Source organism: Fukomys damarensis, unplaced genomic scaffold, assembly GCF_012274545.1.
Source record: "Fukomys damarensis isolate Sample0158 unplaced genomic scaffold, DMR_v1.0_HiC HiC_scaffold_1, whole genome shotgun sequence".
Classification (NCBI taxonomy): domain Eukaryota; kingdom Metazoa; phylum Chordata; class Mammalia; order Rodentia; family Bathyergidae; genus Fukomys; species Fukomys damarensis.
Window position 1 is genome coordinate 66,319,865 of NW_022900913.1, and position 25,537 is coordinate 66,345,401.

A 25,537-nucleotide genomic window follows, 5' to 3' on the forward strand; every position below is an offset into this window, starting at 1 on the left:
TGTTACATATCAGAACATGGGACATAGTGCATTCTAGAGGACAGAGTTACAGATGTGGCACTTCATGGGAGAGACATTGCATGAAGTCTCACAGTGCTCACCTCTTGTCCTGCCTTCTTTTTATAGAGTGTGTTGGGTATGCTTCTTTTCTTCCTTTTGGGGGTACTGCTCTAATTAATGTGGAAAGACAAAGATAAAATGGCTGGAGTGGGTTGGGGAAGATACATATGAGATGGGTGAAAGGACTTGAAATTATTTAGCATGAACAAGAGTGTTCTCTTACATACCTAAATATTTCAACACATTTCCTAAGAATAGAATATTCATTTTCATTTTGTTTATTGTTATGGCTTGTGCTTAGATGTCACCTCAAAGCTTCATGCAGTTCTAGGTGGGACTTTTCTGAGGCGACTGAATCTAGTGTGTGATTTATTCATAGTGGGGCTAGGCCTGAGGCACTACGGTGAGGATGTGAGTGCGACCTGCCCTAAGTAGTCTGAATAAGATAATAGGGGCAGGAAGAAGCTGATAAGGTCCTTTTTGTCTGTCCACCATGAACTGCCAAGCTGCCTTGCTGTGGAGCCAGCTGATTATAGACTGAAATCTCTACACACTAAGCTAAATATAGCTTTCCACCTCTAACTTTTAGTGTCAGGTGTTTTGTCTCGGCATTGGCAGAAAAGTAACACAATTTTGGTACCAGAGAAGTGGGGTCCTTGCTGTGACAAGAGCCTTTGGATCTGGCTTGTGGGAAGGGGCGGAGTTAGGAAAGATTTGGAGATGCCAATTGAAAATGTAGAGCTGGAATGCCTTAGGCTGTACTGTATAGGAGATTCTGGTCATAGCTCAGAAGATCAGAAAGCCAGTAAAGACTAGGCTCAGGAGGTTTCTGCTGGGAAGAGGTACTGCATTGGCTGTTCGACTCCAGATGATGTGTGTTAGGGCTTGGCAGAAAGTTTGCCTGCATTTTGCTCATGTCCAGAGACTACCTGAGACTGAGATTAAGGGTAGTGTATGCCCCAGAAGTTTGGAGAATGTAGGAGCATGAATGAGGAAAACTGCAAGGAAGGAGCAAATATTTGTTTTACTTATTGTATGGTTATGGACTTCATTGAATTTGAACTTTGATGCAATAATTTAGTCTACCATTTGTATTTCAGTTTTTATTTTCAGTTGATGCAGCTTCTTTTATAGCATGTTTCCCTCTGAAGAGTTAAAATGCTTTAATGCCTCCCGAGCAAAAAATGATTGATGAATGATTTTTTTGGTAGACATGTTCTACTAAGGGTCTAAAGAAAGTCATGGAGACTTAAAAGTGGTGTTCCCCGTTTGCTCCACAGCTATCCTTTCCCATCTTTCCCATTTCAGAAATTGGCAGCACCGTGTGATTAATTGTTCCAGCCAGAAACCCAAGAGTTGTCCTTGGTTCCATGTTCCTTGTGCTTAACTCAGCACCAGCTCCTGTAACTTCTGCCTCCCTCATCTTGAAACCCATCCATTCCTTCCTGTCCATTCACTTCAACCTGTGGAGTCTGTCATCATTTCTCATCTGGACCCTACCTAGTTTCTCGCGTACTTCCTTGCTTCCATGGTTTCTTTTAACTCATTCTCCATATAATAGCCAGTATGACATTTTAAGAATTATAAATCAAATCTTGATATTTTTCTGCCTACACATTTAGTGGCTTCCATTGCACAGAGCATTCTGCAAGCTGATCACCCTTTCTCCCTCTTGAGAGATTTCCCTTCACTCCCAGATTGTTACTTCTCAGGAAAGTGTCTCCTGGTGCTTCCCTCACGGCACTTAGGATTCAGATCATTTGTTTTCTTGCTCTTAGTTTTTTTCTCTATCTCTACTAGGCCAGAAGTGCAAAGCGTATAAGGACCATATTTGTTGTATTCACTTTTGCATACCACCTAACACATTGGTATGGTTATGGTTGGTGTTTAGTAGATTCTTGAATATGTAAGTGAATGGAACCCTGAGAGGTTATGGAATCCTTCCTCCATCCTGTGTAAGAACCCACATGATCTCTGGGGCAGAGTGATCTGTCTTAGCAGGTCTGAATGCTTTCAGAGATGGACAGTTTAGTGTGTGTTTATTTTTAAATTGGTACATGTTTGGAGTACATAATGATCAGCGTAGTGTTCTATGTGGTTTATCTTGTTGAATGATTCTGATAGCTTGAAAAGTTTCATTATTTTGGCCTGAAAATTACATTTCTGTTATTTCCATCTGTGATTGTCATTCTGCCCCCATTATACTTTGAAACTGTTTTGACCTTACATGTCACAGTTTAAACTGTGTGACAGCACTGTCATGTATTTTTGGTTTTGCCAGGCTAAAACATTTGTAAATGTTTCAGCTTTTCGTCATGTGACATAGTTCCTTACCTATACCTCCTCTGTTGGTATATGTTTTGTCAGGGTAACCCTAAAAGTGGTATACTGAAGGTTAAGGATGTTTATAGTCTTTGGTCTGGTAGTTTGTAGTTATATGATTTAAAAGCATATTAATTTAGTGTACTATATTGTAGCCATTAAAATAATACAACTATAGAAATGTGGGAAATATTTATAAAATAATGGCTTTAAAAAGTAGAACATTTATTTGTATCTGTGACTATATATGAAAGTTAGAAGGGTAAAAATGTAATGGAAATAGTGTGGTAAAATTATAGAAAGAAGTTTAAAGATTATTTTATAGTTTAATAAGAAAGGAGAAAGTACAATGCTCAAACATGTTGATGTCAAGTTGGGTCTGGCAGTGTGATGTGTGTAGCATATATAAAGCCCTGGGTTCTTCCCCCATCTCCAGCTTGTTAATGACTTTTCATTTAGTATTAAATGAGGTTTCATTAGTCAGCGTTTGCACTTCTGATTTAAGACTTTTAAAAAATTCTTTTACTATAGTCTCAGATTGCTTGTTTTGTGTGGGTCTTATTTGCATTGTAGTAGTTGCATTCGGCTACTGGCTACTGTATTAACAGGGTATATATACATTGGACAGAACAGAAATAGAACATTTACATTATTTAATGGTGTTCTGTGGATAATGCTGGAATAAGATTGTGTGGAATGAAATTACTCCTGAGAGTGAAGACAGGCAAAATGGTGACTTGTGTGTGTACAATTCTTTTTTTTGTTTGTTTGTTTTTGGTTTTTGAGACAGATGAAATTACTCCTGAGAGTGAAGACAGGCAAAATGGTGACTTGTGTGTGTACAATTCTTTTTTTTTTGTTTGTTTTTGGTTTTTGAGACAGAGTCTCACCATGTAGTTGAGACTGACCTGGAACTCATTTTGTAGCCCAGGCTGGTCTCGAACTCACAGTGATCCTCCTGCCTCAGCCTCCCGAGTGCTCGGATTACACGTACAATTCTTTTGAGGCCAAAGAGTCTAAAGGCCTCACTTCAAGGTGGGGCATGGGAGAGGTGTATAAACCAGGCCCAGATGTATACAGTAGTTCTTTACAGTGGCCATTAGGTGGCAGTGTCATCACAAGTGTTGGTTTTTGGAGAAGCAAGTTTGTTGTTGGTAGGTCTTTTACAAGGAGTATTTGTGCAGAAAGAAAATTTTGAGACATTTACATTGTGTGGAATGAAATTACTCCTGAGAGTGAAGACAGGCAAAATGGTGACTTGTGTGTGTACAATTCTTTTTTTTTTGTTTGTTTTTGGTTTTTGAGACAGAGTCTCACCATGTAGTTGAGACTGACCTGGAACTCATTTTGTAGCCCAGGCTGGTCTCGAACTCACAGTGATCCTCCTGCCTCAGCCTCCCGAGTGCTCGGATTACACGTACAATTCTTTTGAGGCCAAAGAGTCTAAAGGCCTCACTTCAAGGTGGGGCATGGGAGAGGTGTATAAACCAGGCCCAGATGTATACAGTAGTTCTTTACAGTGGCCATTAGGTGGCAGTGTCATCACAAGTGTTGGTTTTTGGAGAAGCAAGTTTGTTGTTGGTAGGTCTTTTACAAGGAGTACTTGTGCAGAAAGAAAATTTTGAGACATTTACATAAAAACTTTCCCATATACATTTATATCTTAAAATGTTCAGCATGTTAAAAAAGAGCCACATTTCATAAAGACCTTTTGGTGGAACAGCAGTCACTCGTTAACCAACAGATTGTTAGTGACTTGTTTTGCTGTAATTGTGTTAACCAAGTGACTGTGGAGAGTGGTGGCTATTCAGTGGTGGAGCAGAACAGAGTACCTGTTAACCTTCCCCTGATGCTTACGGAATATTGTGTCCGCTGCTTGTTCCTAGCCAGGAATCTCAGGTGCCCTTTGCTTACTTCCTGTGGGAGAGACTGCCATATTTCACAGTACAGAAGAGTGCTTCTCAAGCTTTTTCTAACTGAGTGTGAGTGACCTTCCATAAAAGTATGTTTTACATGGTACACTCACGTATCTAGACATAGAACTGAAACGGTCATGAAGTATTTACCCTCACTATATATGATGCCATCTGATATTTTCTGTTCTGTTCTTACTGTAGCAAGGACACTTCCCATTATTAATTGGAAAAGACTGTTAAGATATGCAAAGCTAATTTTAAGGAAAAAGGTGTTGAAGCTGTGACCATTTTAGGTTGGTTATCCTTGTGTGAGGCACTTATGAAAGCAAAATGTTTATATAAAATAAATACATTTACAGAACTTGTCTTTTAGGGTGGCTATAAAAAATACCTTACCCTTGGGCCGGGGATTTAGCTCAGCAGTTCGGTGGCCTGCCTTTCAAGTGCAAGGACCCAAGTTCAATCCCCGGTACCAAAAAAAACAAAAACAAAAACCAAAAACAAAAAAAACCTTACCCGGCCAGAGATTTAGCTCAGTGGTGCCACTGTCTGCCTCGAAAGCACAAGATCCCTTTTGATCCCTGTACCAAAAACAAAAAAACAAAAATTAAAAAACCCAAACCAAAAACCTTACACTGGGTTTACTTGTAAACAGTATAAATTTATTGCTTGTTAGTCTAAGGTCAGGTCACTGGGAAATTTTGCTGTGTGGTGAGGGTGCTCTTCCTTACAGACCATGTGTTTTAATTTTGTCTTCACATGGTGGAAGGGAAAAAAATCATCTCCCTTGTGCCTGTCTTATAAAAGCAGTAATCCCCATGAAAGCTTTGCCTCATGAGCCATTGACCTCAATATTGTGTTGGGATTGGTTTCAACATGTGAATTTTGGGGGGACACATTCAGACCACAATAGTACTGTTTAAGGTTAAAAACTGCAGTTTTACTCTGTCTCTGAGGTCCACTGAATTTGACTTTCTGAGTTTGCTCTGACAAGTAAGATCATTATCACATTCAAATGGAATCACTTCACATGAAGAGACTGGATTTTTATCATACTGTTTACCATTTTACAGTAAAATCTTTTATCAGCTGACTGTGTTTGTTTTTTCTCTTCTTCTAATGCTCCGGCTGACTGATTTTCATTTCATTATTTCTCCTTTTACTCAAGATTTCTTCCTCATTCTGCTTTTCAAAACTCTGTACCACCATCCAGTTGTACTTGCAGTGCTTTTCTGTTATCTTTCTACTTAGAATATTGTTTTTCATTTTCCTCTATTGATTTCTGAGCCACTTGTAATTTGTTGTGGTGGTAAGAGGTATTTTCTTGGGCTTACTGTGTAAGATACTACATACTTCTCTTATTTGTCGTGGTTGACTAATTTGCTGTTTATGTTCCATTTTCTTGTACTTAGCTATGTTTGCATGTAGAGTTATTGTAAGACACAGTTCCTGTCCATGTTATAATTCATTACTCAAATACTTTTTCTCTTACTGTGGTATTCTTGATAGAAACTGCACGTTTTAAGTTATTGGTATGTGTTTGTAATATATAATAAATATCACCACCTCCGGTATCTCAGCTACTTTATGCAGTGTTATGTAGTCCATTCTATTCTCATCTTTCATTTACCAACATATCTTGCTTGTCATAACCAATAAACTGACCATTGATTCCAAAAACACAGGTGTATTAAGCATTAGCTTAAGTAAATGAGTTGGAAGGGGGCCATATAAAATAATGATGAAAAAAAAAATTTTTAAACTGGGGATTGAGCTCCAGTCTTTGTGCTTGCAAGGCAGGTGCTGGAAGCACTGAGCTAAATCCCCAGACCCTATACATATTAAAAAAAAAAAGACAAGAGTCGTTGTACTGTATAGTCAAGTTGGGCTTGGGCTTGAACTTACTATGTATGTAGCCCAGGCTGACCTTGAATTTGCCTGACTTGGACAAGTTACTCAGCTGGGAGCTCATCTTTATCTTATATTTGGTGATCTCTTTCCAAGTATTGTCCCCTCTATTTTCTTTATTTTTAACCTTTTCTTTTAGCTCTTTCCTGCGGAAAATAGGGCACAGAATTAAGTCAAAACCAAAAGTAATTGCTTATCCTCTTGTTATTATCTTTTATTATTTGTCTTTGAAAGAATAGGTTGTTTCCTGACTCCATTTTTAATCATTTTCATTCTCAAACCTGCTGCAGTCAGGGTTCTGTGCTTCATCTTGTCTCTTGAAACTGCTCTGGCTGTTTTTCTGTTGCTTTTCTCTCTGGTAAACTGGTAGATCTAGAGGCTTGAGTAGGTTCAGATTCAGTTTGTTTAGGCGAGGATATTTCATAGGTGTTATTTTGTATTTCTTGTCTTATAATAGGAGGTCAGGATTGATTAGTTTGAGGTGTCTGTTCACATAATGATTGGATTTAGCAATTATTGGCAGTTGCTACTTAGATCTATTAAATGGTTAGTTTTCAAAATGATGATTTTCTGATTTTGCAAATTACGTTTTTTTTTTTTGTGTATTTACCAGTTTTTTTTTTTTTTTTTTTTTTTTTTTTAAGGTTTGGAGATCAAAACTACAGCCTTGTGCACACTAAGTAAGCAGTCTCTTTAGCTCCCTCAACCCTGAGTTGTGATTACTTTATAAAGAAAATTTCCCCTTGTCCACTAGTATTTGATTACCTTCAAATAAAGGCAAGGTAGATGCTTAACACTGTTTTATTAGCTTGTAGAATAAACTTATAGTAATGAGGTTTATTTTTCTTATTGATACGGTTAAGAGTAGTTAATGTGAGGACTTAATTTTTTTAGGGAAACTTAAAAATTGAGGTACTGTAACACATACAATTTAGTGCATAAATCTTCATGGATGTTGAATTTTACACCATACAGATCAAATGATAGACTCTTGCCAATACCTCAGTCAGCCTCTTTTCAGTCAGGTCCCCCTTGAAGAGTTAGTTAACCCCTGATCCAAGAGTTAACATGTGAATCCCAGATGAGCATCTTTTGTTAGAAATATACTCCCCATTTCCCCATTCTTTCTTCCTCACTGGTACTGGGGATTGGATCCAGGGAGCACTGGAGTACCACTGCAGTTTTAGAAACACATATTCTAAGGCCCTACCCTAGACATTGACTTAACAGAACTCTGGGAACCCTAACCCCCTAATTTCCCTAATACTGTTTTAATAGTCTTTCAAATGATTCTAATATATACAGTATCCACTACTCTATTCTAACTTCTGTTATCCTAATTAGTTTATTTAACCTTTTCTTGACCTGTCTTCACATAAAGGATCAACTGAACATTTTTCACATTCCATTCTATTTCCTGTAGCAGCTGTGGATCTTTTTTTGTGGTGGCAGGAAGGACTTGCCCTTTCTCAACTTCTTAAGGCCTTTGCTTTATGGGAAAGAGGATATAGAAAACAAAGGGAGTTTGTGTTCATCCAGTGCAACCTCTGGTCACCTGCATGCCCCAGTCTTCTTCAACACTAGATGGAGGCCTTAGAAAAGAGCTTGGTTTTCCAAATTAACATGCAGCTGTGTTAGCTTATTGTTCTTTCTTAGTGTTACTTTTTTTCTCATATGCTCTACTGAAAACTATTCATATATCCCATCTTTCCTTGTCCCACTTAGGAGTTTGGTTACCTTGGTGACTTTACACTGGTGGGCTCATAAAAGGTTATGATTTTGAAGGTTATGTGGCTTTTCTAGGTTGTTAGGTAGAAATGACAGTCATTTCACATTCTCAGTGGATGTGGAAACCTGATTCTCCTATCAGTAGAACCATATTATATTGTACTCTTATGTACTCTTAGTGCTAGGTTCTTCTGTTTTGAGGATCCTATTAGTTTAATCTGTGTTATTGTATATAACAATAGTTCTTTATCACTTTGTTGTATTCTGTCCATGTTACTAATAAAATTTATTTTCTGTGAAAGTACAATTTTAATGCATGTACATCTTTGAAAAATATTTCGTGTTTAAGTATTTATCATCATATATCGAGTATGCTTGGGATTGGCTAATGTGTACTACTGAGTAAAACCCATCAAGTGCCATTAGCGATTCACAGTAGAATACTCATTTACTCATGTTTAATGTTATTCACATTTCCCTTCTTGAAAGAAACTGGCACCTGCCAAAGTGTACACTCAGCACACTGACAGAGCTCCTATGAGAGGTTTTATTGTAGAGCTGCTGCTGCATGGTGGCCTGCTCAGTGAAGGGAGAAGAGGGGAGAGAGAGCTGGGTGGAAGGGGCTTGGTTATATAGTGGGTGACTGCTGTAGACGGGTCGGGGATTGTTTTGGCTGCACGGGCAGCCACTTAGGGGTCATTATTTGTAATCTATTCCTTATATGGATGAGCCTTGCTCTTGCGTCAGTCTCATTTACGACTGATGAGGCATAACATAGGAAAATGGAACTTAAGGTGAAGAAGGAAGTTATCAGATTGGTGGCAGCCATTCCAAAGCACTTAACTTATACTTCTCCCCCACCCTTATATCCCTGTCCTTATTACTCATTTACTTTAATTTAGGGAACTCTGCTGTAGCAGGCTCTGTATGGACAAAAACACAAACTGTTGCAGGTTGTGCTTTGACAAGCACCCAGTGTTTGTATAGTGTGCTTACTTGTGCTTAATTAACTTCTGTGTATAACTGGACCTATGTCTGTCTGGCTGCTTGCCACTCAAAAGCCAATGCTTGGGGAAGAGTTGTGGGGAGGAAATTCATTTGCAGGTTGTGCTTTGACAAGCACCCAGTGTTTGTATAGTGTGCTTACTTGTGCTTAATTAACGTCTGTGTATAACTGGACCTATGTCTGTCTGGCTGCTTGCCACTCAAAAGCCAATGCTTGGGAGAAGAGTTGTGGGGAGGAAATTCGTTTAATCAAAGGCCAGTATCCTGAGAAGATGGAGAGGCCATCATTCTCAAAGTGTCATCTTGAGGAACTTAGGTGTAGGAAAGGGCTTTTATAGGGAAGAAGAGGAAGTACAGGGGACCCTGGGCAGGTAGGCTATCTTCTTTTTCCTTTTCTGACTGGAACTTCCTCGAGCTAGTTCTTATAATTCTTTATAGATAGACATTCCTTTTCTGCAGGTTAAACCTCACAGCACTTTACATGCTTTGTGGCAGCGGATGTACAGAACTGAAGAGTAAGGAGAGGCGTTACATATTCTGCTGTAATCTGAAGGTCACCCAGATAGATGTTCTGGGTTCTATAAATCTGAAGAAATACTATTTAGCAATTAACATCTTAATTATTTGTTTCTCTTTAGAATTTAGAATGCTGAGCAAACGAAGGGAAAGTAGCCTTTCAAAGGACAACCCAAAAATGAGTTAGATTCATACTATTTTAAAAGACAGTGTAACTACTCAGGTGTTTTGCTTGGTCATTATTCAGTTTGCTACCAGCATCTTTTTCTCACCCTCTGCATGTTAATGACATTTAGGTGCCCGATAGTTAATTTTACTTCATGTTCCTGCACTAAATGATAATGTTTGGAGGGCAAAATTTTTATGCTTTGGCCAGGAACTTCTTGTTCCTCTCATTTGCTAGTATTCTCCCTGACATTTAAATTAAAATTTCAGGGAGTAATACACTTTGACTCTGTATTTCATGCTCATAAACCATAGATTTCTTCTGAGCCTAATTTATTGGAGTTAATTTGATCTCCACTGGACTGAGTAAAAGTTAAGTTGTAGAGGAGGTCAGAAAGGGTGATATGATAGTAATGAGGCATTGTGTTGAACTTGTATCCATTTTAAAACCATGAAGAATCTGGAATGAACTAGTACTATTTTAACCCTTTTCTTTGGACAGAGATATCCTTTTTACTTACTTAATTGCTACTATGAAGCCTTTGAATCATGCCACAGATGATAGCCAGGAAGTACAGAGGAAAGGGAGATAGGGAGGAAGTAGCTGAGCAATATAAAGTAAAAAGCAAATAAATAAGAAGTCATTTTAAATTATAATGTGAAAGCAAGTTTCAGAAGTGACTCCTTAAGCTGTGTAGTTCTTAGCATTGTTCAGTTCCCTGCAGTGAATTTATGCCTATTTAAATCCCTAAAATGGAGGCACTTCATAATCTTCTACAAAGCTATTTGAAAAACTAAATACAGAAAGTGAGTGGGTGGGTGGATCCTTAGGTGATAAGGCAATGGATACGAAAGGGGATTGAAAAAGTGACAGCACCTACTGTTCTCTGCAGAACTCCTTTAATTAACTTTGGGCCCTTCAGTGTTAGAGGTCTCCTGTAGCATTAGCTGTCTAGCTCCTTCCTTCCCTCTTTGCCCTCACTATCAGCCATTCTTTCAGTGTGTTTCCTTCCTTTGTCAAGAAAATAGTCTGCATTGGCTTGGGAATTAGGTAGACCCGAACCCAGATCTGCTTTGGCTGTTTATGAACTTATGATTTTGGACAAATATTTTAGCCTTTATGAATCTGGGTTTAGTTAGGTATGGTGGGTTGAAATCTACCATGTTTATAAGTTATGAAGATTAAATAATTAGTAAGGGTAATTGTCTATCCTGTAAAAGCTCAGTGTTTATTCCTTCTTTTCCCTTCTTGGCTCCATATTGAGGATATACTCCTCAGTGAAATAAATAAGTCACACATGTGTAAATACTGAATAGTTTCTCTGGTGTGAAAAACTATAATGGTACATAAGATCCTAATGATATAATTGACCATGTGAAATAGGAAGAAAAGGGCTAAAGGTGTTGGGAAAGTGGGAAGGGTAGGGGAAAGGGAATAAGGGAAAAGAGAAAATATGAGAAAATGAAAAAATGGAAATAAAATATTTGTAAATAGGGAAGGGAGGAGGGGGTGAAGGGAGGGCAGGGACAAGGGGCAAAAATGAGACCCAAGACCTGTCATGTAAAGGTTCAAGATCCCAATAATGAATGTAACTGTACTGTGTACCTAAAATGTACCAATAAATTCAATGAGAGGAAAAAAAGAAACTGTGCTTTACTAGTTTTTTAAAAAGGAGTTTGTGTGCAGTTTTGAAAATATTTTCAGATGTCCAATACCAATTCTATAAATGCAGTGTAATTTAACAAAATATTTCAGAAACTAACACAGGAAATCTCTGACTCTAAGCGCTGTTCCAGGTATTATTCTTAGCTTATCATTAAATTAAAGCTCAGAGAAGTATTAAAGTTATCTCAGAGAAGATTGTATTATTAGATGAGGTAGCCAACATGTACTTTTTAAAATTGTTAGTGCTTGTACTTTTTAGACAATTAGAAGGTTGCGTAGTGGGCAAAGTTCATCAAAGCACACCTACCAAAGTGAGGCTGATTCATAGTCTTTCATTTCATTTCAAAGTTACATGCAAGTGTTGGGGAAAGTTTCATGAATTTCTAAGGCAGAAGATAGATCATCATGAAATGAAATGACAGTGCTCATAGTGTGCAGATATAGGAACCTTATAGTTTACTATCAGACTATTTGACCACAGTTGAAGATGATTGACATCATTCATGTTGCAGTTATTTGTATGTTTAGAAATCAGTATCTATATTATTGATAGGATTTTCTTTTATTTGGTACTGTGGATTGAACACAGTGCCTTCTCACTCACTGAGCTACATCCCCAGCCTTTTTTTTTTTGAAACAGTGTCTCATGCAGTTGCCCTAGACTCAATCTTGTGATGCTGCTGCCTCATCCTCCCAGACTAGTAGGATTACGCCACACCTGGTTTATTGACAGGAGATGGTACAGTCATATTCTCATATTTTTTTCCCAAGTGGCAGAGCCTCAAATACTTTGTTGTGACAATATGTCTGTCTGTTAGGCTCTTCTTGTATACCTGAGTTATAATACTGGATGTGCTGACTGTATATATTACCCTCATTTTAGACAGGAAAGTGAGGCATAGAGAAGGGAAAGAATACGGTATTCTTACAGTGTGCTTGTGATAGGGAATGATTTAGCCTTTTTACCTAACATTAGAGGACCATGTCTTTAATGTATGTTATTTAGTGATTTGCAAACATGACTCTTTGGTGTTTTAGTACTAAGTTTTTTTTTTTTTAATGGGTATCCAGAAAATGTTTATGATAAAGACCAATATTTAAAATGGAGATGGCAAAATTTTAAAAAAAGGAGAAGGCAGTTTTCTGGCATAGATATTGCACCTATCCTTTTTTTGCTCATGGTAGACATTGATGCAGAGTCTAGATAAAATCCTTTTTTCTTTTCAATATTTTGAGACAGGGTCTCCCTATGTAGTTCAGGCTGGTCTTGAATTCACTATGTAGGCCAGGCTGGCCTCTAACTTGTGGCCATCCTTCTGCCTCAGCAACACAAATACATTACAGGCATGTCCTCCACACCTGGCCAAAATCCTTTTCAACATATTGCTTAAGTCAGCTACTTCTAGCCAATCACAGGTCCTTAAAACAAAAACTTTTTTTAGTCTTTATTTATAGCATATTACATTAATTTGCATTAAGATATTATAAATTTACTTAAAAGTTAAGGCGGGTCTATAGTGATCCTATACCAGACCTCAAAGTGTGTAGGACTTAGTTTATTCTCTCAACAGGGTCACTTTCTGAAGGGTCAAATATACATGTCCAAATTTGGAAGTCCGATTCAGCAGTATTATTAGTATGATGTGAATTGGGAAAGACACAAGATTATTTGTAAATAGAAAGGTTTTTTTGGCTGTAGTGAGTTTTGGACTGTGAAAGAGGACCTCTGAGGTAGCCTTTACAACTTGAGTTCGAAAGGCATAGAGGGTAGGAAGCGTAGGGTGAATTTTGGCGAGTGAGATGCATCTTGAAGTGTAGCTGTTTTTGTTGTTATTGTTTTCCTTCCTTTATCAGTACTGCTTTCAGGCAGTGTAATCAGTCTTAGCAATCATTCTGTACAACATAGAATCCATTACATTTTTTCTTTTTTTGGTATGGGGGAATTGAACTTGGGACCTTGTGCTTGCCAGGCAGGCGGCAGAACCACTGATCTAAATCTCTAGCCCTTGGCCATTACTTTTTAAAGTTTATAGATTCTTAGTTTAAACCATACTTGTTTGACTACAGCTGTTGGAGTTTTGGTCAAAAATTCACACATTTAGGCATACATATTCGTCCCCTTTTACAATATTAGGTGTTGGGGATAAGATATAACTCTTAATATAATTCTATAACTCTAACTTGAAAGTTTATATGATCTTTCTCAATGTTTTCTTTTGACATAATTAATAAAACACTCTAGAAACTAATTCTTAGGCCAAATTTAAATTTAAAAGTTTAAGAGATTACAGTGGTATAAAATATATACCAAAGGGCTGGGGATTTAGCTCAGCGGTTCGGTGGCCTGCCTTGCAAGCGCAAGGACCCGAATTCAATCCCCAGTACCAAAAAACAAAAACAAAACAACAACAACAACAAAAAAAACCCAGTGACTCAAAAGCATGTGTTTTTCTTTTCTTTATATTTTGCTTTTGTGTTTTTGTAGAATTTTTATATATGAGCAGATAGTGACTATATCTCTTTTATATTTTAATATTTCTGTTGCATCTTTATAATCTCATAGGACATGCCTTAATATTTTAAACAATTACTAGTTTTATGCTCTTGTGAGTATATTGAACTTTATCATTTTGTATTATCTTTAAAATAAATTTGAGATTAATGAATGAATCAACTTCATTAAATGTTTATTCTTTTCACATTTGTAGTAATTGTATGTTTAGGTTACTGCATGGAAGCTCTTTTGAGATAGTGGCTTAAAATGACATTGATATTTCAGCCACTATTACCAGAATTTTTCTTTTTTTTGAGACTGTTATAATCTTTACCTACACCTGTTCCATGGCTTTAGTAAAGTTTAAAAAGTATATCCCGGGTTTTGTAAGATCTTATATATTGTTTTTAAAAAATATAATCCATTTATGTTTTTTTTAAGAGAGTATAACCTAAAATGAAAAAAATTATTTTGACTGGAAATTGGACAATTTACTTGCTGTAGAAGTATTTTTTAAAATCAAATTGGTAGTCTAATTTTATTATTTATGGTCTTTGTGGTCATCATCTATAGCCCAAGTTTATAAAAGTGTAAAAATGTTTTCCTCTGGCATAAAGTTAATGATTTAATTAGTATAATCAATATTTGTGAAAGAGTTTTGTAGGAATCATAAATAGCTTTTGAGTTTGCCTACATGTAGTTCTATATGTATTCACATGTCCATGTAATAATCCTTAGGAATGTTTAATCTACTTTTTTTTTTTCCCTCCTCAGATTCTGACACATTTTAAGAACAAATGTACCTTATAGCTCATGGAAGAAAAAACACAAATCAGAACATTTTTGGGTTCCAAGTTGCCAAAGTATGGAGCAAAATCTGTAAGAAGTACACTACAGCCAATGCCAAATGGGACAGCTGTTAATTTATTAGGAACGTCCAAGAGTAGTAATGTGAACAGTTACATCAAAAACAATGGATCTGATTGTTCATTTTCCCATTCATTTAACTGGAGAAAAACAAGTAAATACAAACTTAGTGCTCAGAGTACTGAAGAGCCTAATAATATTCATAATTCACATGATAAATTAATTGATCCTGAAAAACATGCTCCTACTCAAGGAAGGTTTGATAAAAATGGAATAAAGGGAGGTTTGAAAAGTGCTTCTCTGATCACATCAAAGATAGCAAAGCCATCCACTATGTTTGTGTCATCTACAGAGGAATTAAACCAAAAGTCTTTTTCTGGACCATCTAATTTGGGTAAATTCACCAAAGGCACATTATTGGGAAGGACTTCCTTTTCTTCGATCAGTGCTCCAAAATCACAGTTGAATGGATTTTATGGCAACCGATTGACAAGCAGCATGCAGAGGCCTAGAGCAAACTCCTGTGCCACCAGAAGCAGTTCTGGCGAAAGCTTAGCACAGTCCCCAGACAATATTAAATCTATTACTTGTGAGAAAATGGTAAGGTCGCAAAGTTTTTCACATTCCATTGAGAATTCATTCCTTCCCCCTTCATCTATAACCAGGTCACATTCCTTCCATAGAGCTGTAGACCTCACAAAGCCTTATCAGAACCAACAGCTACCCATTCGAGTGCCTCTCCGGTCAAGTATACTAGCAAGAAATTCCAGGCAGTCAGAAGTACTCAATGGGAATGAACATTTGGGGTATGGATTTAATAGGCCTTATGCTGCTAGTGGAAAGAAGTTGGCTTTGCCAAGTGGGCCAAGTGTAACTTCCTCTTTGGGTTATAGGATGGTTCATCCCTCTCTACTGAAATCTAGCCGACCTCCATTTGCTGGGACTCTCACAGTTGATGGCAATAAAAATTCACCTGCTGACATGTGTGTAGAGGAAGAGACTGCAGATTTGACTAAGGACAGCACTACTAACAAGGACCAAGAACTAATTGAAAATGAAAGTTATAGAACAGAAAATGACCAGACCATGAAACATGATGCTAAAATTAGATACCTGAGTGATGATGTGGATGATATTTCCTTGTCGTCTTTGTCATCTTCTGATAAGAATGATTTAAGTGAAGACTTTAGTGATGATTTCATAGATATAGAAGACTCCAACAGAACTAGAGTAACTCCAGAGGAAATTTCTCTTAAAGAAGAAAAGCATGAAAATGTACCATCAAAAGATATATTTGATTCTCCTAAGGAAAATGAAAAGGACTTCAATAAAACGGATGAATGGCTAGCTCTAAGTGTATCTGGTAAATATTAATGTCCTTAAGTTTATTTGCTTTCCCCTAGATAATGATATTGACTTTACATTTAGAATTTTCTGATAAATTCCCAAGATACTGTCAGTTTCACAGAGGGATGGATCTGGATGAAACTTGACTGGACAGCATTTATTTTCCTTGTGACTTTGCTCCCTAGTTCATTTTTCACCCTATCTAAAATGAAATTAGTAAAAGCACTCTTGCCTTTTCCCTTCTTTAGCTGTCACACCCCTATTCCTACTTAGTTCCCAAATTATTTTTTCCCTCACTTCCCCCAGACAGTGGTAAACCATCAAACATAAACCATCAAACAAACCATCTTTACAGTTAGTTAGTTACTCTTTGTAAGAGTAAAACTGTATTATACCAAAAGGCAAATGAGATAATATAGGCTATATCCAATCTTATTTTTTAATCCCAGAAAATCAGTCTTTATCATCATACTTTCAGAGGAGCTTTATATATTTTTTTAATTGAAGAAAGTAAGGTAGCACCTTTTAAACATTTCCTCTTATAGTAGATTATACTGGCTCTAAATACTGGAGAGAAGGTATCAGTGTATCCATGTATCCCGAATAAAGAACAAACTAAAGAACTTGGATAAAGGCATTGTGGTTTAATGAAGGGTTTGGGTCGTGTGTAGAGATTTACATAAATTCTTTTTTGGGGGGTGTTTTTTGAGACAGGGTCTCACTATGTAGTTGAGACTGACCTGGAACTCACTATGTAGCCCAGGCTGCTCTCAAACTCATAGTTTTCCTCCTGCCTCAGCCTCCTGAGTGCTGGGATTACAGGTGTGCATCACCACGCCCGGCTATGAACTCTTGATTGTCAGTGAGTCTTATAAAAGTGACTGTCAGAGCAAGTTTTTTTTCTTACAGTGGGGCAACTGTGAGGTTAAATAATATGCACAGTGGAAGGTAGTTTCCTGGCTAGTGGTTAAAAGTAAGTATCTGAGAAATATTAAAGGAATGTGAGGCTTTATTTACATTTTTAGTAATGTTACAGAAGTGAAAGGTGACAGAACGAACTTTCCTTTTGCTCCCTGTTCAACATTACAGTAGAGTATATTTAAGACTTTGTTGACTTTTTATTGCTTAAATTTTAGAAAATGCTATGTTTATGAATACTTTTTGAGCCTTTTTATGATACATGAAATCATTAGAGCTTATATTTTTAGAAATAAATTTATCATGTGAATTAATAACTTTTTATCTCTTTTTAAATCAATTGAAGACAGGAGTGAATGTGCAAAACATACTTCTGGAAATAACTTAATTTCACCGGATACAGATTATAGAGCTGGTTCTTCATTTGAACTCTCTCCATCCGATAGCTCTGATGGAACGTACATGTGGGATGAAGAGGGCTTGGAACCCATTGGAAGTGTACACCCTGTTGGCAGCTATGAGTCCTCTGAAATGAACAGCATAGTATGTATGGATTTATATATCCTTTTGGGATAGTTTGCTTACCTTACTATAAAAAGACCTGACGTTGCATTTATTTTTTAATTTATGAATTCTCTTTTCTAGTTTGAAAAATAATTCATGTCTCTTAAGGGCCTATAAGTATAGTGAGGCATGGAGAATATCTGATGTTGGACTTCAGTGTACTCACACAAATTCAAGTGCTTTCATCATACTGTACATACTATATTGGTCAGCTTAAGCTAGGCCAGTGGTTCTTGAGGTGGAGCAGGATAGTGTGTAGAGACAGTTTTGGTTGTAACGTTAAGGAATGTTACTTAGTGGGTGGAGACCAGGGATGCTGCTTATCATCTCCCAGTGCACAGAGTAGTGCCCATGACAGAGAATTACCTAGCCTAACATGGCAGTGGTGCTGCTGCTGAGAGACCCTAGGTTGGGCTATGTTGACCTGCCATTCAGGCACCACCTCTTGACTGGTTTAACACTGTAAATGTTTTGTTGTTAGAAAGTCTACTGCAGTTTTGGACAGTTCTCTAAGACAGTTGTCTTTACTGACCTGTGCTGCTTCACACTTGGGTCTCCACCTTTTATGAGGCTCCTTGTCACTGGCAAAGGGAGCTAGAAAGTCTCACTCATGTAGTTACTTGCTTTGGCCTGCAGGTGGGACCTGGCACCCTTGCTCACAACCTGTGGACCAGCACTATGGTCTCACATAAATATTATGTCTCATAAAGTCTCATATAGTCCCACATAAATATTAAGAGGACAGGAAATGTTATTTTCCTGTGTCCTGAAAGGTGAAGGAACTAGGTGTGTGAGTATGCTGGAAGACCTGTCATGCATTTTATACAAGCATATTTTAGGAAATACAAATAATGTAGATAAGTAAGCCATATGGATAAAATGTAGCTGGTGTGTTTAAAAATGACTCATCACAATTATTTTTATATAAAATAGGATTTTAGAGAAAATCAAATTAGTAATCTTTATGGATAAATTAACACTCCAGGTGGATTTTAGTGTCATTTTCTTTATTCATACAAACCTGTGGTTTGTAAAAATCAGATATTGTTACCAGAGGTTTTTAAAGTTGTATAAGTATAGAGGGAATGCACATTTTAATTTAGAGAAAATATCTCATAAGATAGAAAAGCAAAGATTGTGGATTAGGGCCTTGTGTTTTCTTGCTAGTACTTTTAAAGTACAGTACTGTAAGACTGAAAAAGACACGAATATAGTGTCCAGCAGATGACAGCAACAAGCCACTTGGTGTCTGATGGTTTCAGAAGTTAACCTTCAATCCTCTGTCCCATAACTAATGTCTTACTTAACGGAAAAAGAACTTTAGCATGTTCTCACTTTTCTTCATTTTGACAGTAGTGCTTATCCCAGTCTGGGTCAAGAGGTACTTTCACTAGAATATGTGTTACTGTATTACTGTAACACATTTTAGTTTGATTCAATGGCTCATCTGTTGTTCTCATAGTATGAGTTTCTCCTGGGAGGCACAGTGTGTTGATATCCATTCTGGTACAACCCCTAACCTGTCATGGACCCAACAAATGGTTTGTAGACTGAGTACTTTCCATAACACCAGTCTTGAATTCTGTTTGTATTGTTGTTTAAATGCTGGCAGAATTTTGTTGAGTTATAGTTTATATACAGTAAAATATACACATCTGCAAACAACCCAGAGAATTTTGACAAACATACATACTTGTTTGGCAGTTATGCAGATTTAAGATATACAGAGGACATATCCCAAGATATTCCTTTTCTGTTCCTTTTGGCCATGCTTTTAGCAACACAGAGAGATGCAGCCACTATCGATTATTTTCTGGTCCTATGCAGATTAGTTTTCCTATGCTTGAACTTTATAAGTGGAATTATAAGCATGTACTGCTTAATGTTGGCTCTTTCAGTTAATGCCTGGTATTTTTAAGTTGCAGTTTGTTCATTCCTCTTGTGTCATATTTATTTTTGGGAATAGAGTATGTATTTTATCCCATTGTAAATGGGCATTTAGTTTGTTTCCAGTAATTGGCTGTTAGAGAATTACACTGTTTTATCTTGCTGCGTGTTTTCTGGTGAACAAGCATTATTTCTGTTGATAAAACATGTAGGAGAAGGATCCTTTGGTTATAGGATATGCTTGTGCACACAGGTAGTTTTCCAAAGTGATCCTGTTGACAGCTCCCACACTGGCAGTAAGTGAATATATCTGCACTTAGTGTTGTCTGTCTTTATAGCTTTTTTTGTTGTGGTGGGGGTGCAGTAGTATTGTGTTGAGATTTTTGTTTTGTTTCCCTTAGTAACTACTCATTGAGCACTTTCACAAATATTTGTTGGCCTTTAGGGTATCTTCTTCTGTGACATGCCTTCTGTTGAATTATCTGTATTTTTTCTTACCAATTTGTAAAAACTCTTTAGTTTGGATATAAATTTTTATATATGTAAATACATAATATATGTATTTAAAATATTTATGTTATAATACATTTCCGCTATAGGTTGCCTTTTAAATTTCTTAGTAGTATCTGTTAATAAGACAGTTTTAATATTATTCATTTTATAATTTTTCCCCTTATTACCACTTTTTTAAAACTGTCAAATCTTTTCCTACCTTAAAGTCATAAAGTTATGTTCCTATGTTTTCTGCTAAAGACTTTATCTATTGGTTTATATTTCACCTTTCCTACAGTTCACCTGGAAATTACTTTAGTGTACAGTATATGACAGAGATCAAAGTTAATTTTTGGTTTCGGGAGTCATCTTTCCTCATTCTATGACAGGGCTGTCTTTGTCATGAATCAGTGATTGCACATAGAAATATTTTTGAATCTCTTTTAGTTCATTGGACTACTTGTCTAATCTCCTGACCATACTACACAGTTTTAATTATTGTAGCTTTAAAAGTTTTGATATCTGGTAGTGTGAGTCTTCTGTCTTTGTTTTTTTCCAAGATTTTTTCTAGCTCTTCTCAGCTTTTTATATTTCCTTTTGAGTATAAGGAGGAACTTAATTTCTATGAAGGCCCTGGAGTGATTTTGAAAGGGATTGCATTGAATTTAAGAGATCAGTCTGGAGAGAATTGACATATTTGTGGTATTCTTTTTCCTCCATTTTTTTGGGCTTTAGCAATATTTCTTGCTAAATGTTTTATATTTTTCTGTAAAATGTTACACATATTTTAGATCTTTGATTTTGCTACTGTAGATGATCCCACTTTAAAATATTTTTAAAGTTTTTATTTATGTTCATTTATTCTAATAATTGTCTTATGAATGTTTTTGGAATTTCCATATATACCATATAATCATGCCATTTGCACCTGCCCATTCCCATGTTAGGATGACCAACATAATATTGATAGAATTTCAGAAGAAACATTTTGTTGTTCGTCATTAAAGTTTTTTTGGGGACGGAGGGAGGATTATCAGGTTGTGGAAGTTCCCTTTTGTTTACTGATTTTTTGTTGTGAATTCCATTACTGTTTACCAAAGATCCAATTCTTTTGATACAGTTGAATCATTTTTTTCTCATTGGTTTGGTGGATTGCATTGTTTTATTTTCAGATATTAAGCTACCTTTCCATTGCAGGAATACATTCTCTTAGTTGTGATTGTATTATTCCTTCTAATGTTGTTAGACAACTATTATTTCATTATATTTTATTTATGTCTTTTGTAGTTAAACTCATGAGTAAGATTATTCTGCTTTGTGATTCTTTATTTTTGTTATGGTTGGTATCAAGTTTATGCTTTATAATGAGTCAATAATGTTCCCTGTTTTTATTTTTGAAGGAGTTTGTATACAATCGTTGACATCTTTTTCCATAAGTGTTTAAAAGAATTCACTAGAATTCAGGCTTCTGGAACTGGAGTTTTCTTTGTGAGCAGGTTTAAGATACTGAACCATTTAAAAAATATACATATTTTTGTGTGGCTATTGAAAATTTCATCTGAATTTGTCATTTGCTGGTGAAAGTTTTTCAAGATTTTTTTAAAACATCTTACAGCCTTATCATGATGCTCATATTTTCATTCCTGTTGCTGTGATTGGATTTCCCCATCTGTCTTCAAAGTCAGCAGTGGTATGTTGAATACTGTATCATTAGAGTCTTCCTTCTGCCTCCCCCTTTCTCCGAGGGACCTGTATAACTGTATTGAGCCCATCTAGATATTGCAGTATACTATCCCTATTTTAAGGTCAGCTGATTAGCAATTTTACCTTACTTTTCTTTACAGTGTAATCTAACATCATAATTTCAGGAATTAAAGTGTGGACAGTATTGAGGGGGCATTTATTTTTCTAACAACTGGAGATAATACTTTTCAAAATTGTAGAAGAGTACTATTATTAATTATAGTAATTATTTTTTGAGATCAACAGTTTTGGCTCTAATAAGGTATAAATTTGGTTTAAAAATAAACTAGTAAATTGTAAGCACAATTCAGTCAAAATCAGTTTAAATTAACCTAAACTGGTGGCATAATTATTCATGTGTCTTTCTCTAGTGATTTGTAATGCTGTAGCGTATCATAGATTTTATATGGAGATCTTAAAATGTTTTTTTACTATTACTGTATTAATACTCTTGATGTTTTACATTTGGACATCATTAGTAGTCATATATGCACATGTGTATATGGGGATTCATATTTTCTGTAAATTAACATGGGGTTTAAAGATAACTTCTTTTTAAGAATGGCAGTTAAGAGCTAATAAGATTATGGGAAATACTGTTCTTTTCAGATTTTAGATTTTTTTCCCCTCCTTTTAAAAATACATGGTATAGTGAATACAATTCGTGATATTTTCACCTCTTTATTTCCTAGTGTCTAGTATTCAATATAACATTAGATTAGCATTCTGTAGATTATAAAATATAAAGACATGCTTTTTAATTACCAGCAATGTAAATGATAAATGTATTTCATTTCATTGATTGCCTTACATTAATAGCTTCTTACACATCAATAATTACGGGTCTAGATTTCTTCTGATTAAAAGCATCTTTAAAAAATCATTTTATCTTGTTCCTATGGAATATATTTACTCTTATTATTTTAATTGATCTCCATATCCATTATGTTTCTGTTGAGATAGATTATAACTGCCCTAGCATCCAAAAATGTTCTGGGCTTGAGCCTATCCCCCCAGAAAGGGGGAGAAATAATAAATAAGTCATAATTGCTCAGTTTATTAGATATGGCTGCACTTGGGAAAGCTAGTAACTGTACCTGCCAGCTTTAGTATTGCTAGAATGGACCTGTATGTACTCTGTAGCTGTCAATTTATATATTTATCCTGAATCTTCATTTTACATATTAGTTATCACAGTGGAATTTATCTACTGCTATTCTCCCTTTTGCCATCTAATTGATTTTCTACTGTTTGGTCCTTTATATACAGAAAGATGAAATACTGTAAAATGAAATGTCAAATACATCCTTTAGTCTTAGCTTTTCATTTTGTAGATAAAAATGCTGAGGCTCCAGTCACTCTAGAGATCCAGAGGAATTATAGCTTGGACCAGTTGGCCCTGGCTCATGGTATCTATGGTGCCAAGTGCCACCATGGAGTATACTGTGTTTCCCCCGTAGGCAAAGAAGCTTATTTTTAAAAAAATTTAAATATTACTGCTTACTGCTATTCTCTCTTTTCTGTTACCATCTGTCTGCCTGTGGAAAGTGGTTCATTTGTAATCTTTTGTGGAGAATACCTTTTTAAAAATAAAAACATTCAGCTGGGCGTGGTGACGTATGCCTGTAATCCCAGCACTCAGGAGGCTGAGACAGGAAGATCGCTGTGAGTTCGAGACCAGCCTGGGCTACATAGTGAGTTCCAGGTCATTCTGAACTACGCAGTGAGACCCTGTCTCAAACAAACATTCAGATTATCTTCTTTTCTCTTGTTCATCTCTGTACCAAACAAAGATTGTGAGAATGAACGGAGAAAGATACTACATGGAGAATTCCCTCCATGTGTTTCTTCAGCTCTGCTCATTTGTTGAGCATGCATTTTAAAGCTTCTACTGTACATTAATATCTGTAGTTTTTATATATCAGTTAAAATAAATAAAAAGGAATTCCCACAGTAGGGAACTGCTGCTTTATTTTATTGAGAAATATATATGCAGAAAAAGACAGTTGTTGCTCAGCAGAAAGTCAGGATCCTTAAAAGAATTAAAAATAATTAATAATATATGCCAAACCATTGAGAGTTAAGACTTTGGGGGGTGCTTATATATTTCAAGGAAGGTTTCCTATGAGTTTAAAATGAAAGGAGTGTCCCCCCACCCTGCCATTTGTTTAATTTTTCTTAAACCATCTCTTCAGAATATGTATTAATAGGGGTAGCATGGTGCCACCTGCAGACTGCCCTTCTGTTTGTGTAAATAAAGCATTATGAGAACTCTGTGCCCTGTAATTTGCATGTATAGTCTGCTATTTTTTTCATGCTACTGTGACAGGATGGAGTAGTTACAATGGAGTCTATATTAGCCACAAATGTGTTTTCTATTTGACCTTTAAGAAAAAAGTTTTCTAATTCCCTATGTTAGACATTGCAGATAATTTTAAAGACTCATAAATTAACTTTCCAACCAAATACTGTATAAGTTTCTGTAAATTTTCTCGGTATTTGATTTCCTCCTTTTAGTCTTTCCAGGTACCATTCTTCTGAGCTCTGGTAAAAGGTATCTTTGGATCCATTCAGCATATTTGATTGTCTGTTATGTACAAGGCACTGAGGATGCAAGTGACCAAGAAGGCCTGTGTGTCAGTGCTTATATTATAGCATGGGTGGGTGGAGACGTGGTTGAAATATTTAGCTAAGTTTTTAACTACATATTTTCATTTGATGACTGGGGGAAGTGCTACAGAGGATTCACTAAGTGAAAAAGTACATTAGTGGAAAACCTGATCCAGTGTGGGTGTTAGGTAAAGCTTTTCTAGGAAGTGATATTTAGGCTAAGTGAGCCTGTATATATAGTTTCAAGGGGTATATGTAATTAGAAGACTGTTGTGCGTTTTAGGAAAGGATGGATTGTGGGGTACTTAAGTAACTTTGAAAAGGCCACAGTAGCTTCAGCACTGACAGGAAAGAGTTTGCTGGAGGCTGACAGCCCAGAGCATCTGCAGAGCTGGAAGTCCTTTTGTCCTTGTCCCTGAAACTAAAGGGTGACTGTTAGAGAACTGTGGGGGAGGAAAGGAATGTAATTTGAGTTACATTTTTTAACTGCTCAGTGTGAAAGACTGAGTTAGAAGGAAATAGCCAGGACCTGGAAGCTGCTGTTCTACTGAGAGGTGGTATTGGCTGTGCCAAGGTGGTGGCAGTGGAGACCTGCAGGAGATGGCAGTTTCAAAAATGAGGAGAGAGCACCATTGACCAAATTTCACAATTTATTTTAGGAGAAAAATACTACTCCTGAGTTTCAGAAGTTATAACTGATATTTCTGCTTTTGGTCATTCTGTCAAGTTATCTTAAAAATCCGGTTTGGTTTGTTATTTTCCTGTTGGTTTCCCACTTCCTATATAATGTTTTTTCTGTCCATGATATGTTATCCTTATTTCAGTCAATCTAGAGATTTTTAATCTCTGGTACCTACTATATGTCCTGAAGATAGCTACCCTTTTTGAAAAATTGTATCTCTCATTGCTCCTCTAGGTTTCTGGCATTAATGTCTTGGTAAATACTTGTTGAAATGGGTGCCGCTATGACCTGACAATTTCCATTTAGTTCAAAATAAATAGAAACACTTAAACTACTACTCAGTATTTTCTCTATTTACATTGTGATGTAATCTCCTTACAAAGTAAGTTTCTGAAATGTCACGTGTCACAATAGTAGGTTGTGAGTAACTAGAAATGCCATGCAAGCATGTGTGGGATAGTGGTGAGAAGGCTTACAGAAAGTTGAGACGGTCCGAATGTAGGTAAATTGACATCTTGAATTCATGTTGCTACTTTGAGCTATCTGACAGAATCACAGAACCTGGAATAGCAAGGATCTGCCCCTACTCAGGTGTTACAGATAAGCAGATTCGACAAGACCAAGAGACTTAAATTTTCTTACATAAT

At 36.4% G+C, this 25,537-nt stretch overlaps 1 protein-coding gene across 4 annotated transcripts in view; it reads left to right on the forward strand.

Annotated features, from left to right (window-relative positions):
* The window catches only part of Ccser2 (coiled-coil serine rich protein 2), a 158,232-nt gene that overhangs the window by 16,421 nt on the left and 116,274 nt on the right, over positions 1 to 25,537 (forward strand). For all 4 annotated transcript variants that reach the window (XM_010622593.3, XM_010622594.3, XM_010622592.2 and 1 more), the window contains exons 2-3: positions 14,555 to 16,010; positions 17,259 to 17,455. In XM_010622593.3, coding sequence (XP_010620895.1) covers positions 14,594 to 16,010; positions 17,259 to 17,455 — 1,614 coding nt within the window. In that variant the 5' untranslated portion in view covers positions 14,555 to 14,593. The remainder of the gene's footprint in view (positions 1 to 14,554; positions 16,011 to 17,258; positions 17,456 to 25,537) is intronic.